Below are 16,512 nucleotides of genomic sequence, written 5' to 3'. Positions count from 1 at the left end.
CAAGGTTTTCATTCAACCTCTTTAAGAACCTACCACGCTATGTGCCAGATGCATTAACCCAGGTGCGACATACTAATTTGCAATCTTGGGGTTGTTTTACACCAAAGGGAATCAAATTTTTAAAAGCAGACATATGCCAATGTTACATTTTCTCGAATTATTAGCTTCAGGAACAGTTCCTATTATCTGCATCCAAGTCAGAAAAACCAAGATTTGGATTCCAGCTCCAACCCTTCTGTTATGTGACTTTTAGTTAATACTTACCAGACCAAATCTGAGTTTGCTCATCTACACTATGCCATGCCAGAGCAGCCCTGCCCGCTACTGATGTTCAGCCCCATCCCCAGCCTAGGATCAATTCACCTGTCTCTCCCCAGATGCTGTCACAGGTACCTGCAGCGGGCAGCAGCAGGAAGGCCTCTGCACCTCCTTTCCTCACCAGAAAGGGTCAATCTCCACAAAGCTGTTGGGAATTAAGGGTGACAGTGTATAAAGAGCACTAAGGACATTACTTGGCACATAGAAAGCACTCAATAACGGTTTGACTATTACTACTGTCTACAGGAGACTGGTGAAAATAGGTAACAAATCTTGGGGGAATGCCTAGGATGATGTTTACTGGGAGTAGAGAGAAGGGATGATAGGACATTTGGGTCAGGGCATTGAGCACTGCTGGGCAGTTGGTCACATCACACATACGAGGCACTGACCAGGTCCAGAGACACAGTGGTGACTGGGGGGAGAGCAGGTCTAGTCACACAGAGCTTACAATAAGAGGCAGTAATGCTAGCCCTGGGGAGCGGCTGCAAATACAGATTAACGTTAGCAGAGAGGTGTGACTGCACAGAAACCATAATAAATCAATTGCTTGCAGACTCATATCAAAACCCTATCAGTGAGTGGCAAGTAACAGCTAAGCTGCCTCTGGTGGCAGGCTTTAAGTTAGAATCCAACACTTATTTTAGTCTGCGCGTGGCCCGCCCATTATTTTATTAACCACTTCCATCTGTGCCTCTCTCCCACACTGCACTGCACGCTTGTCTCAGTCACAGTTCTGGTAAGCCCACAAGCTAACCCCAGTCAAAATGAGTAAAAAACAAACATTACTGGAGAGCTTCTTTGAAAAGGGGGAAAGACCCAAAGATGAGCTGCCTGCATTGCTAAAGCTAAGAAGCCCTTTACGATTGGTGAAGAGTTCATCATGCCCACTGCTAAGGACATTTGTTGTGAACTTTTAGGAGAGGCTGCAGTCCAAAAGGTGGCACATGTTCTCCATTTGGCTAGCACCAAAACTAGATGAATTGATGAAATAGCAGAGGATATTGACTCACTGTGACATGTAATCCAGGTTGATGAGTCTGATGTTGACAAAACAATGCTTGTTTTTGTGCGATCTATTTTTCAGGAGGATGTGCATGAGGACATGCATGACCACTTTTGTTGCCAACCAACACCATAGCTGCAGAACTATTCAAGTCTTTAAATGATTACATATCAGGAAAACTGAATTGGTCATTTTGTGTGTCTGCCATGACTTTCTGGTTTCACTACTTGGGTTGAAGAGGTCGCTTCTGAATGTGTCTATGTACTGTGTCATCCGTAGAGAAACGCTGGCTAGCCAAAAAATGTCACCTAAATTTAATGTTTTGCAGGATGTGATTAAAATGATCAATAACAGTAAAGTGCACGTCCCTAACTCGCATGTTAGTGCAGCTCTGAGAGGAGATGGACGCAGAGCTCACGTCTCCTCTTACACACAGAAATGAGATGGCTTTCTAAAGGCAGATCACTGGCTGGAGTTCGAGTTATGAGAATCACTCCTTAGATTCCTTAAAGAAAAAGTCACTGCTGGCAGTACATTTCAGTGACACAGAATGGGTTGCAAAACTTGCTTGTGTGTCATATTCAACCTGCTTAATCAACTCAATCTGTCACTTCAGGGGAGAATGACAACTGTGTTCAAGTTGGTAGATAAAGTGGCTGCATTCAAAGCCAAACCGGAATTATGGGATGAAGGGTGAACATTGGAATTTTTGATGTTTCGAACATTAGCAGAGATTTTGAGATTTTGAGCCAGGGCCATCTTTCTCCCAGCTGGTGCATGATCACCTATTTCAGCTTTCAGAAGAGTCTGAGCTTTACTTTCCAACCACGAGACCCCTGAACTGGGAAGGAATGGATCCACGACTCTTTTGTGAATAAGCCAGGGGAATTTTGTCTGTTTGAAGAGGATCAACTGCTTGAGATCGCAAGTGACAGTGGCCTTAAAAGTGTGTTTGAGACAACTTTGAATCTCCATATATTGTGGATTAAAGTCAAGGCAGAATATCCGGAGATTGTCACAAAAGCACTTGAAGCCTGCTTCCATTTCCAACATCCTATCTTTGTGAAGCAGGGTTTTCTGCAGTGGCAGCCACCAAAACAAGATTAAGTAGACCGGACATAAGCAACACACTTTGGTGTCACTGTCTACCATCACCCCCAAATGGTAACATCTAGTTGCAGGAAAACAAGCTCAGGGCTCCCACTGATTCTGCATTGTGGTGAGTTGTATAATTATTTCATTATATATTACAATGCAATAATAGAAATAAAGTGCACAATAAATATAATGCCCTTAAATCATCCCAAAACCATCTCCACTCCTGGTCTGTGGAAAAATTGTCTTCCATGAAACTGGACCCTGATGCCAAAAAGGTTGGGGATCACTGAGCTTAAGGACAGAAAGAAAGAGAACGAATTTCTTAGGGGAAAGGAAACTATGCAATGGAGGAGAAAAATCATGAAACAGACGTAGGAGCTTAAAAATAATTAGCAGAATAAAGCAATATTCTGATTTCTGTATGACATCATAAAGAAAAGACAAGTTCAATGAAAATTAACTTTATTTCTGGATATATCACATTAAAATATATACCATATTTACTCAGAATATCATAATTAATGCAAAAATAGAAATCTCTTCTTCCCTTAAAAGTTAAGTACAATACTATAGTTTAAATACATGATATTTTAGTCAGGTCTTCAATCTTAGCTTCTCAAAACAAAAAGTTCTACTGTTTATATATCTAATTTATCATACAAAACATATACAAAAATATAATTGTAGTGTAGAAAAGTGAAGTCACCAAAATATAACTCATGCCCTTTACTTTACACAGAATGTATTCTAGTTAAATTTTTTCAAGAGCTTCACCAATTAGTCGAATAGCTACACTCTTGCATTCGTCCGTTTGAATGACAAGCAGAGCTTCAAATTTGCCCACCGACTTTGGTTTGAACTGCACAGGCATGTTGATGTAATGCTGGGCTCTGCAGAGAGAAAGGAAAATATCAGCAGTCTGATACTACGGTAACAAGCAAATAACCTGCCACAGTTAACCACAATGTCTGCAGAGAGCTCAGTAGGTTTTTGTGAAAGAAACTAGTCCAGGTACATTCAACTTAAATTTAGTTCTCATTTCTTTGATGTATTATTTAACACGCAACTGGTACAAAGGAGAGAAAAATCTAAATCAAACAGTTCTGTATATATATTCCTGGCTAGCCAATAAAAATGGAAAAGGGGAAATCAGAGTTCTGATCTATGGTGTATGGAACTGCATATTCCATCTACAAAAGCAGGTGCCTATTTACCTAAGAAAAAGTGAGAGCATACCCTACATATTCCAACCTTACTGACTTTGGCAGCATACTCAACTGGGAAGAGAATAAACTGATGTGTCCCATGCCCATCACTAACAGGGCTGTATAGTTTTTGCTCCAAAAATTCACATGAAACCTCTATTAAAAGTCATCTTGAAAACTTATTTTCAGATTATATTGAGGCAGGTAATGCGTGCCCTATGTCTTCATAAAATTAGATCCCAAGAGCTTCAAATATATAACTTTATTCTAGTAGTGAATACATATACTTTATCATTGCCTATCAGCTGTTATCAACTTTCAGTCTTAATCATTTTTTGGTCAAAATTTACAGCTTTTAGACTTCCCTTAGAAGGGAAGTATTTCAATCCTTAGTCTCACCTCAGAGATACATGTTTTAAAGTGTAGGAATGAACTGATATGCTTTTGCTTCCAATGACTAGAAATTTAGAAAATAGTTTATTTTGAAGCTCTTTTCCTAGATATAACTTGATAACATAGGAAAAGATGATATATCTATATCTATATATAACAATATATATACATTTTAAGTCTGGGTTATTTTTCCCAAATGCATTAATGCCTTATTTTCCCATGTCAAAGCTAGTGTGCCTTTAAAAAAAATGGTACCTAGTCTATGGCACTGACAAACTACAATTTTCTCTTTCATGTTAGCATTTCTATACTCAGAATAACACAGTACATTTTGCCAACTTAAGGGGCTTTATAATTTATGAATTACTAAAAGTAATAAAATATACCAAAATAAATTTCTGGAAGATCTCATTATTAACAAATTTCAGTATGGAATATAAAACTGTTCTATAGTCAACTGAGGAAGTGTTTTTAAAAACGTATTATGATAAACATATATCTGCTTTAGATTTATAGGTACTTTGAATAAAGTGGAGTGCAATTTAGAAAGATCCATGAAGTTTAATATAGCTAGAGAACACTACTGGTAAGAGGGACATTTTTAAAATGTCCATCTTGTACTGTTATTAAAAACCGTTTTAATCTCTGTTTCTCTCTCTCTCCCCCTCCCGCCCCCACACACGGGAAACGGTAATTATAAAGTATGCTGAACCCAATGGAGAGGTCTAGTTCAAAACCTTTTACTAGCTGATGACTAATTTTATAGCAAAGGCACATTAGAGCAAAAAACACATTAAGAGAACAGAGAGGCAGCTGTGGAAGTGCACTCTAAACTGCTTCATTTCTTATGTGCCTCCATTAATATTTAAAGAGCTTATCAGAACCTACGAACTACATAAACCATAATTTTTCTTTTTTAATTTAAAAGAAATACCTTTTGTAAGAAAAAGCTAACACATTAGCACAGCCAAGGTGCCATCATTATCAAAAAAATTGAAAATAATTTAAGTTGCTTGGTTCCTGTGTGTGGGTGAAAAGTAACAACAGCTCAATGTTACTGTTGTTCCCTGGCTGTGACTTTGTGACAACTGCCTTCCCTCTCAAAAGACCTGGCAGGGTTTGCCAGCTCAGGAGCTGGAGTGGACCAGGACCTGCAGTGCACTGTGTGCATGGAGACCTGGGCACAGAACAGGAGAAACACAGTAGCTATGACATCTCAGCAGAGATAAGACTTGAATAAAATAGGTTAACAGAAGGATGCTTTTCAGGGCTAAATGTAAATATAAACGAATCTTTTTTAAAGACATGAGAAAGGGATGATCACCTAAAATCCAAAAGAACCTTTACCAAAAATTTAATCATTTCCTTTTACCTTCTTTATAATCTATCACTAGGTAGGCTAAACATCCCCAAGATACATTCATGCTTACCCTCCTCTGCATTAGGCAAAACCCCTTAACTTCTGGCGGGTAAGCTCTCCTGCCTCTTTATGTTGTAGTCAGTTTACACTTCACAGTCCCTGTGCCAATTTTGTGCGTCGCTCCAGAACTTACCGAGAGTAGCCCCATCAGGCCTCACAGTCTTGGGAAAGGTGCACATTTATAAGGCAATTATTACCTCATGTACCCTACAGATAACTAAAGTCACATTATTACTTTGAAGTGTGCAGTTAATAGTGTCACAAAGCAGAGTTATCTAATGAATGAAAACATGTTTAATCAAAGGCTGCAAACTGTTTCTCAGAACAGATATGGCTCCACACACCAAAGTAAGCTAACTATTTTTCTCAACCAGAAATTATAATTCCTGAGTCCTTGTCCAAAGTCAAAGTGTCTAATATTTGGGGTAAATGCAAAAGTACCCAATACTTATAAGAACAGCACCTACTATTTCAGTTTTCTGGTAAAAATTCTCAAGTGAGATACTATAGATCTGTTTCTTCTCCAAAGTTGAAAGAAGTCATTCTTATGTATAAAGAAACCAGTTTTTCCACTTTCTTTAATGTAAAATTTAAGCTTATGAATGTGTCATGAGAGAAGTTTTCTATGACTTAGAGCTTTTTCATTTGGTTACACAGATCACAGAATTAGTGCTTTAAACACATGATTTTCTTACTCTTATTTTTATCAAATTTATACTGACTTTGTGCTATTAGAGTTGATGCTGGAATTTGTAACATTACATATTTATCCTAAGTTCCATAATGATAGTTAACATGGATGAAAACTTTCTGGAAACTCATCATGCTCAGAATAATAAGTATCTGCCAGTAATAAAGTATAAAAGTGCCTTTTTTAAAGTTTAACTTCAAAGCATAAGAATTTTTAAATATTTTAAAGTAATATGTTCAAAGAGTATAAAGCAAACAAAATATCTATTTTAAATGCTAACTTATGTAAACTGCCCAAATTTTGCTGAATTTAAAAATATTTCTCATGTTTCTAAGTTCTTTTAGAAGCTATTAACACAGTAGCTGCATAGAAAAGTAGTGCTCTAATTTACGACAGCTTAAAATTTTCTGGCACTGGGATGGCAAGTCAACAAATTCCACTCTATAAAAATGTCTACTTTTAAATGGCTAATAATGAACACATTTTATATTTCAAAACTGATTTTAGAAAACAAGTTGAAGCTAAACAAAATGGCACCTCATTTATAAAAATTGAATTTCTCATTTTTTCATCATGTCTATAATACTGAAGTCAAAATGAACACGAAAAGGAGAAGGAAGAAGAGAGTGATAGCTGTTGCTGCTCTTAAGACAACTATTAAATCCAAGTAGGTTCATACAGAAAAAAATATTACTAGCTTGTTAAAATATTTAGATGATGAAAACTAAAGACGAGTAATATGAAAATAATTTAACATTAATTGCCAAAATTACATTTGATTTTTGGTAATGTCAGTATTCTATGAATTTATAATACTTCAATGACAACTACTGTATACCACAGAAGGATTGCCATCCCCAATTCCCCTTATATCTCTTCATTTAATTCATCTTGTTTCTACACTCCATATTAGCAATAGATTCTGCTGCTTGCAACACTATTGTAATGGAACAGGTTTAGGGTTTTCCTTTTTTTCTGCAAAGGGTCAAGATAACTAATTCGGCTTACAAATTTCAGCTGAAATAGAATTTTTTAAAAATTGGTTAAGAAAATGAAGCAAAGACCCTAACATCAAAAGAGAATTTGAAACCACAATGTATTCAGTAATGAAAGTTAGAAAATGAATGTTTAACTCCAGGAAAGTTTTGACTGCTTCATCCTCTAACCATAAAATGGAAAAGTGACATAAAGCTAAACAATTTAACACCTATTTTAAATAATGATTCTTTACCAAAACTATAGATGAGCGGAAAGCAAACATTTTTTTAAAAAATTATGGTGACATTGGTTAACAAAATCCAAAAAGTTTCAGGTGTACCATTCAATAGTAAGGCATTTATATATTGCATTGTGTGTTCATTGCCCATAGTTAGATTTCTTTCTGTCACTACATATTTGACCCCTTTTCTCCCAGTAGATGGGGCAAACACTGTTTTTTAAAATAGTTGGTAGTAGGCTGTTCAAGGGAATTTAAAAAAATATATAAGATTTCTTGAAACTTTTTTAAGAAGCTTTATTTTTAAAAAATCGTCATTATTATTTTAGATGAGAGATCCTTGACACAAAAATCTGAAGCCCTTCCAGTATGTTCTGCCAGGTGTATGCTAGTTTACATGAACGTATTCCGTATGATCTACTTCATGTTTAAAGATATACAACTGTCTAAAGCTGGTTAAGATCAGGGATGTGAACCAGGCAAAGAATAAAAGAGAAACAGAATTAATAATGCAGTTATGGTAAAGTTCAAACTCAGATAATAACAGTATTCGGTATAGCTCGTTTATTCAGTATCTATTTGTACTCAGTTACTAAAATGTTACCTCAACCGGGAATTTAAATAATCTATTTTTAAATAAATGGAACTGCTTTGCAGTTATGCCACTATGTATTTGCAGTACCAACCTGTTACACTATAATACCACTAGTCTTAAATCAATCAGGGCAAACTCACGAACTTGAAGGGTCCAGAGACCACTGGGAGACAAGAACTCAGAGCAGAGAAGCTGGAAAATTGGGGTTTAGTAGTTTTTTAAAACTTAGGCCTTTCTCTTCTACATAGTTGTGGAAGGGATTAAATGGGAAAGCACTGATAAGAAACCGTGATGTTATATCGAAATCTCTGGAGTTAGTTTTGATGGATCCTGCCAGTAAAGTCAACTAAAAGGAAGGTTTTGTTAATAACGGTAAAGATACCATCGTCTGCTGCGCGCTTCCTATGCCTGGGCACTAAGGCTCACACATCTCTTACGTACTCCTCACAACAATTCTACACCATCAGGAGCATTATCATCTCCATTTCACCAATGAGGAATTGGAGGCTTAGCGAGATTAAGTCTATGATAACTTTCCAGATATATTCATCATTGAATTTGTAGTTTGCATCCAGGTCAGTAGCCTTGGGAGGCAATGAAAGTGCTTACCTCCCAAGTACGTAAACAACATGTTTTATAGAACATAGGATAGGAAAGAAAAGGTAAGAGGTGTAGGCAACAGGCTTCCCCCTTTTCAGGATCCCGAGATACATGTAAGTTTCCATACTACAGCACTGTTGGACTTAGTAACTCAGTGAAGACAATCCTAGAATGTTTACCAAGTGATCCAAGTTTTCACAGAATATGACATGTTTTTGGAATAGTCTCCTAATGCTAAAATGAAAGGTCTTATAATAATTAAATGGTTTAATTAAAGATAAAGATAAAATTACTCTTCAGTGTTAAGTCCAATAGAATCCTATTAAAATTCTAAATAAGAGAGACAAAATTTGAGATTTCAACTTAAATGACATCATATGTAAAAAGAAAATTAGCAAAGACAACAAGAAAATAAGGTGATGATTTAAGAACAATACAGGGTATTTGAAGAATGACAACTGGAAAATACCATAATGAAAGTAATGAAAGTTTCCCCAAATAACCCGGGGAAACTAATATTTGTCCAAATTAGTAAAAATTTAGATCCCTGATTCTCAGCATAGTAAAAATAATATTTGAAACAGGAATTATTCTAAAGTTAATCACAAGATAATTAAGGTTCAATGTATTTATACATGGCTGGCAAAATACCAGGTAATAGGAATCATATGTAAGTCCAAAACACTGCATGAAGTTTGGGTTGCTATACTATAAAATATACTAGTGGATAGTCACTAAATGTTTTCCCTGCGGGCTCCTTATCTCTTTTCCTATTTATGAAGACCCATGTGTATATTGCTCTGTGGTGTTCGTGACGAAGATGAGGGGCTGCAACAGAGAGAGACCTCCCAAGTCTTAACTCCCAAGAGAAATCTCGATATCCTGAAAATGGAGTCCTGCACTAGGATAACATTTTGATCTATGATAAACTCACCTCAAAGAATATTTCGAATGCTTCACGTAGAAAGGCTCTCGGGGGCTTAAAAACTTCAGCTGGAATTTAATATGAAACACTTTATGAAGTTATGCAAGTTAGATATTTGAATATACATTTGCCTTTGTAAATTTAAGGATAGCCACAAAATTAGGTTAAACAATACTCATAAAAATACATATAAGGGTATTTTTAATACGAATTTACTCTAGTTTTGACTAAAGTTAAGTATTATCCAGAAATATGTTGGTCTGATGGTACAGAAAATATCAAAGAGAAACAGTTAAAAGATAAAAAACATGAAAACAAGCACTAAATATTTTTGATTTTCAGCTAAAGGGTCATGGACTTACTATGATTTTCTTTTCAAATATATTTAAGGCATTTTTAAAAATTAACTCATTATTACAACTTAAATAAAACTATAACACCAGCTTTTAATTATCGGGAAAATGTTTATCAAGTAGTTGACTACATTTACTTTTTCAAAGCCCACAGCAGTATTTCCAACTTACCGAGTGTGTAATAAAAGAATTATTTCGCAAATTGACTTTTAATGTCCTCGATTCACCAACTCTAGTTGGCAGAAACCGATATACATCTTCTGGGGCATAAACTCCACGGTGGGTCAAGTCAAGCTGTCTGCTTTGGAAATAGGTTTAAAAGTCATCTATTTAAAATCCATAGTAATTTAAACTATATATATATTAAATTATGAAGTGTTGCTTAGTGTTTTCTCTCACAACTCAGTAGAAAATAGTTTTCTAATGGCCATTTGACTAAATTGTACAAAGATAAAATGCTGACAGCAGGAATACTCTTACAAAGGTGCTGGGTTAGCTGACACCTCTCTCTGTCCCTCTTTCTCATTAAAGTCTGGGCTCTCCACTCATCTCAAATCCAGTTTATAAAAGGTGGTCCTTTCACCTGAGTTCATTTCACTCTGGCTGCTCACAGCCCAGTCCATTGATAATCTTCATTTTTACAGGGACGTAGACTACTTTGAGAATGTGACACAAGCTCTGGCCTCTTGGTAGCATCTGATAGTAGTGACCACTTCCTCTTGCCTTGGCTTCCAGATTCCACACTGCTGACTTTCATTTCTCTGGCCACTTGTCAGTCACCTCTAATGTTGCTGTCCCACAAGACTTGGCCCTGGACATCCCTAACTGCTCACACAACACTCTTTGTAGGAAATCTCATCTCAGTTGATCCAGTGACCTCAAACTCAAGTATTCTCAGATTTGTTTCTCAGCTCAGACTGAGCCTCTGGGCAACACAGCCAATCATACACAATTATCTCCTTATGGCTATTTCAAAGGTATCTCCACAAACACAGAATAAACTTGTGATGTTACTCTTCAAACTTGATCCTCCACTTGTATTTCTTGTCTCAGGGAGCTGACACTGACTCTCTCTTTCTTACACCCCTTTATCCAATCCATTAACCGAGTCCTCCAAATTTCCTTCCTATATACTTCAAAAGTGTCCATTTCTCATCATCTTCCTTGACACTGTCTTAGTCCTGGAATGCTTAAGAATAATCTCTGACTTGTTTTACCAAATGTATTCTTGCTTCCTTCTAATTAGTCCATACTACTGTTGGAAAGGTTTTTCTGTCAATACTTTAATCTGATCGTGTCATTCAATGGCTTCCAGTACCTTTGCAGATAATGCCTGACACACAAGGCCCTGTGTGGTCTGCACTCTGCCCACCTCCCTCTCCAGCCTCACCTCATACCACTCTCCCACCACCTCTGTGCTCTAAGCCCATAGGCTGCTTTTAATTCCTCAAGAGCCAACAATACCCACCACCCTGGTCACTGACACAGTCCTCTTTACCTACGTTATTTCTACTCATTCTCCTCAACTTAAAGGTCCCATTTCAGGGAGGTTCTTCCCAGATATAACAGATCGAGCTCCCTCTGTCATACTTCCTGATGTTTCCCATTTAATTCATTCCTTTCCAAGTCTGTTAATGTGATTGATTTTGATGAGGCTCCTCCCCCAGAAGGTGAAGTCCGTGGAGGCAAGACCAGGGCAGGTTTGCTCATGGTCTTATCTCTACTGACCTACATGCAGCGAGCACTCAGTAAGTAAGAGATGAGCGGATGAGTAAATAGCAAAGAGAGTGTAGTGAGAACAGATATTCTTTAAAGGATTCTAATTTCTTATGAAATGTATCCTTTACTTCTATTAGAAACAAATGACTACATTTATATTAAATTCGGCAGGTATTTAACATATATTTTTCTTACGAGTACATTCCTCCAGAACTTAGACCTAAATATTAGTTAATTAAGGATTATTAGAAACATTTTCATTAGGTAAAATACTTAAATATTATCATTAAAGCTGTGTAAGTTATGAGTATAAAATAAACATTTTTAGAAGCTTTTAAGAATCTACTTTCATTTTTTTAAAATGTTTTTGGGAATGTAAAATGGTACAACTACTTTAAGAAAATTATTTGGCAGTTTATTTTAAAGTTAAACACATGCTTGTCATATGACCCAACAATTCTATTCTTAGGTACTTTTACTCCCCCAAAATGAAAAAATATGTCCACAAAAATACATGTACAATAACATTCACAGCACCTTCATTCATAATGGCTCCAAATTAGAAGATACCCAAATGTCAACAAGAAAATGAATAAATAATGATATGTTTGTAGAATGGAATACTAAACAAACAAAAAGAAAGGAAATAAACTACAGATATACTCAACAACACAAATGAATCTCCCAAAAAAGTATGTTAAGTGAAAGAATCCAGACAGAAAGAATGCATATGAAAATAAAATTCAACGAAACTAACCCATGGCAATAGATAACAAACCATGGAGTGAGGGTGGGGGTTGACTGCAAAGGGACACAAAAAAACTTTCTAGAGGGAAGAAAAACAGTCTCTATCTCGACTGGAGTGGTAGTAATACATGTAAACTTGTAGTTAAAGTCATGGAGCATTTTACTGAATGTAATTATACTTCAATAAAGTATTGGGAAAAAATTTATAAGAATGACAAAAACAACATACCCATGTATGAGAGAAGCCTCTGATGCAGCTTGTCTTCGGGGCTTAACTAAATTATCTATTTTAATAAGAGTATTTGTAGAAATGCATGAATTTTCAAGCTCATTTTCTGCTTTGATACTCTGTATTAAAAAGAAAATCATGGGGTTGAAGAAGAGAATACTTTAGGAAAATATATGGACATTTATCTATTTGAATTCTACTGTTTCCTTCATAATTTTTTAAAAGGGGACAATATTTTCAAATTCCCTAAATCTCAAACCCTATACTTTGCATTGTTCAGTTTCTTACACAAGTGCACACACCAACACGTGTACACACACACACAATCTTACCTAATCATGTCAGACAGATTTCATAAAGGCAAACCCAGACCTCGAACATGCCAGTCAATAAAAATAAATGATAAAATTAAGATTACAGATGGGGTAAAAGGGATTAAATATGTGGTAACAGAAAGAAATCTAATCATGGGAGGTAAGCACACAGTGTAAATATGTAAGTGCCTTACTGTTAAAATGTACAGCTGAAACTTACCCGATTTCGTTAACCAATGCCACCATAAAAAATTAATTAATTAAAAATAATTAAGATTATAGAGCTATACAGAAGAATTAATGAAATTAGAATAATACCAGGGAAATATTCTGCATTTTCAGGTTAGTTTTTCATGTCTGCTTCACTTAGTGTTTTTAATACATATACACAATAATTTACTTAAATTCAATGCAATACTCACTCGTCCAGAGAGTTGAAATCTCAAGGTATGTTTCATGTGAGGTTCTTTAAAGGGGTGACACTCAACGTCCCAAAACTGGGCATAATCCCCTTTATCTCTGGGCAAAAATGTAATGGAGACCTACAAAACACATCCAGGAGAGAAATTTAGATGCTGAACTTTACATGTAGTCAGATTAACAATTCAAAGTGTTGGTATGAAAAATTAAATGGAAAAATATTTTTGCATTGGCTAGTTTTGCCACTAATTGAAAAAGAATTTAAACAATTCTATTTTGAGTGGGCTTGTTACTATAACAGATCCAAATTACATTTGTTTAGGCTTTATGTAACATATTCTACAAAACATAAATTTTTTTAATTGGAAAAAAAAAAGTTATCAAAAATTCTAGAGCTGTCAAGTACAAGAGCTAAATGAAGAAGGTTCGACTCTAAACACACAGTTCAGTCTTCCACTGCAATGCTTATGGAACCCTCTGCTGGCCAAGTGGTAAAGTACTAAGAGGACAGCACAAAACCACTTAAAGGAGAGGACAGGAAGAACATACAGAAAATGTGAAAGAAGTATGGGTGTATAACAGGAAGTAGAAAAGAGAAGCACCACTATGCTACACATTAGCAGCTTTTATAATTAACTTCAGAATGTCAGTCAGAACCAGTAACCCTGACCATATAGCTCAAAGTTATAGATAAAAACTATATGCATAAAACCTATGAAAAGCTCAATAATGAGGAAACTATAATATTTACAAATAGTATTTTATAAAGTTTACCAGCATTAAGAGCTTTCTTTATCAAAGAATTTAATGTTAAAAATACTGACTACTAGTCAGGTTAACAATTAATCAATATCTTTGATTCTGAACTTAACATTAAAACACTTAAGTGATCTAATTTTTGTCACTACAGAACACAATGCAGCCAGCAACCTGAGAGCATGGAGGCAAAGGCAGGATACTGATCAAGGAGATGAGATCAAGATTAGGGAGTTACACTGAAAATGACAAGGACACTGAGAAAATCAAGGAAGAACGAAAACAATCATGTCCTAAGTGGTCAAAATACACAAATTATCTGGAATTATTGGTGGCAGTAGCATGTATTCTACAAATCCCACTTCTATCTCCTTCCAACATCAAAAAATAAAAAGGATAGAAACCTATTACTGCATGTTATACAGTAGAGACATAACGGGAACTTTAACATTCATTAGCTTATTTAATTGCACATCAAATTGACCAATGTTTCAAAAAATGTGTACATCTTTTACTTTAAGAATTAGGTTGTAATAAACTATTTTTCCCCCTTCTGAATCACTATTATATAAATCAATAATTGTGCTATTTGGTAACACTCCCCTAAATGGTCCCAGAATGATGTGCCTTGCTTCCCCCTCCCCCACTTAAATTAAGAAACCAGACCTAGAATTCATTTGACAAATGTGATTTGACAATGTGGTAAGCAGTTAGTTTGGGCCAGGTTATATAATGATGAACACAACAAAATTCAGAAGGTTACATTTCTATGTTAAGGATTATGTGAAAAAGAGAAATTCGTGGGAGACAATCTAGTCCTGTACCCTCATTATTCTTTTCTTATAGCTTTACTGAGATATAATTCACATATCATACAATTTACCTATTTCAAATAGTTTTTAATATCTCCAGAACTGTGCAACCATCACCACAATCTAATTTTAAAATATTTTCAACAATCCATAAAGAAACCCTATACTATTATCAAGTCCTTTCCCCTTCTCCACTATCCTCACGCTCAGGTCCAGCAACCATGAAATCTACTTTGTCTCTATAGATTTACCCATTCTAGATATATAAAGTAATTTAAATCATATAATATGTGGTCTTTGGTATCTGGCTTTTTTCACTTAGCATATTCAAGGTTCATCCATGAAGTAGCATATTATCGGTAATTCCTTTTTATTGCCAATTGATATTTCATTGTATGAATATTTTGTTTATCCATCCATCAGTTGATGGACATTTGGGTTATTTCACCCTTTTTGGCTATTTTGAATAAGGCTGCTATGCATGTTTGCATACAAGTTTTTGTTTGAATACTGGTTTTCATTTGGGGGAATATATGCCCAGAAGCGGAATTCCTGAGTCATATAGTAATTTTATGTTTTCCACACTGGTTGTACCACTTTTCATTCCTACTAGCAGTGAGTATATTAGGGTTCTAATTTCTCCATATCCTTTCTAACACTTGTTATTATGTTTTGTTGTTGTTGTTTAAAAATCATAGTCATCCTAGGGGGTGTGAAGTGATATCTCATTATGGTTTTACTTTGCATTTCCCTGAGGACTAGTAATTCTAAGCATCTTTTCATGTGTTTATCAGCCACCTATATATCTTCTTTGGAGAAATATCTATTCAGATCCTCTACCCATTTTTTTAAACTAGTTATTTGTTTTTATTGGGATACAACTTAATTCTTTTGCATGTGGACATCAGTTTTCCCCACGCCTTTGTTGAAAAATATTCTTTTCCTTACTGAATTGTTTTGGTACCTTTCTTGAAAAAAATCAACTGGCTAGAAGTATTATGGTTTATTTTGGGGCTTTCAAGTCTATTCCACATATTCAATATGTCTATGTCAATACCACACAATTTTGATTACTGTAGGCTTGGAAATTAGGAAGTATGAATTTTGCCAACTTTGTTCTTTTTCAAGATTGTTTTGGTTATTCTGGGTCCCCTGAAAATCTTTATGAATTTTAGATCAATTTAGGGAGTACTGATGTTTTAATAATGTCAGGTCTTCTGATCCATGAACATGGAATATCTTTCCTGCTTATTATTATTATTATTTTTTGCAACTTCCCTTCAGATATTGAACTTTTGTTGAGCAATGTGCCTGTTATCTGTTCTATTGCTTTGCTCTATTATGGCCTGAAAGATGAAATAAAATATGCTTGTAGAATTGGGTGCCTTTCCCAAAGTCAGAAATCCTATGGAAGCCTGGTATATAGACACAAACTGCATACAGTTTGTGATTACCATCATGGCTCAAAGATTCTTTTATGGTCAGTTATGAGTTCACGACATTATTCTAGAACTTATTATAAGTCTGATCCCTTGAATAAATAAATGAACCAATATTATATAAGTGCTATAGTTTAAACAAGTTTCAGCTACTAGCATGAAAAAGTATATTACTGAGGCCAAATGAATGACTAGTGTCACTAAGAGAGATTTGACGGGGCTATATCAGGTCTACAAATTAATTAAAAGGGTCATG

The 16,512-nt window shown here is 35.4% G+C and overlaps 1 protein-coding gene across 1 annotated transcript in view; it reads right to left on the bottom strand.

Annotated features, from left to right (window-relative positions):
• Nucleotides 1–2,867: 2,867 nt before the first annotated feature.
• The window catches only part of CEP192 (centrosomal protein 192), a 162,506-nt gene continuing 148,861 nt past the window's right edge, over nucleotides 2,868–16,512 (bottom strand). The window contains exons 50-54 of the mRNA XM_039846883.1: nucleotides 13,252–13,371; nucleotides 12,516–12,634; nucleotides 9,992–10,121; nucleotides 9,477–9,535; nucleotides 2,868–3,312 (exon numbers count right to left, since the gene is read on the bottom strand). Of these exons, the coding sequence (XP_039702817.1) occupies nucleotides 3,174–3,312; nucleotides 9,477–9,535; nucleotides 9,992–10,121; nucleotides 12,516–12,634; nucleotides 13,252–13,371 (567 nt within the window). The 3' untranslated portion in view covers nucleotides 2,868–3,173. The remainder of the gene's footprint in view (nucleotides 3,313–9,476; nucleotides 9,536–9,991; nucleotides 10,122–12,515; nucleotides 12,635–13,251; nucleotides 13,372–16,512) is intronic.

The sequence above is a fragment of the Pteropus medius genome, unplaced genomic scaffold (assembly GCF_902729225.1).
Source record: "Pteropus medius unplaced genomic scaffold, Ma_sr-lr_union100, whole genome shotgun sequence".
NCBI lineage: Eukaryota > Metazoa > Chordata > Mammalia > Chiroptera > Pteropodidae > Pteropus > Pteropus medius.
This window is presented reverse-complemented; position numbering and strand designations above follow the sequence as displayed.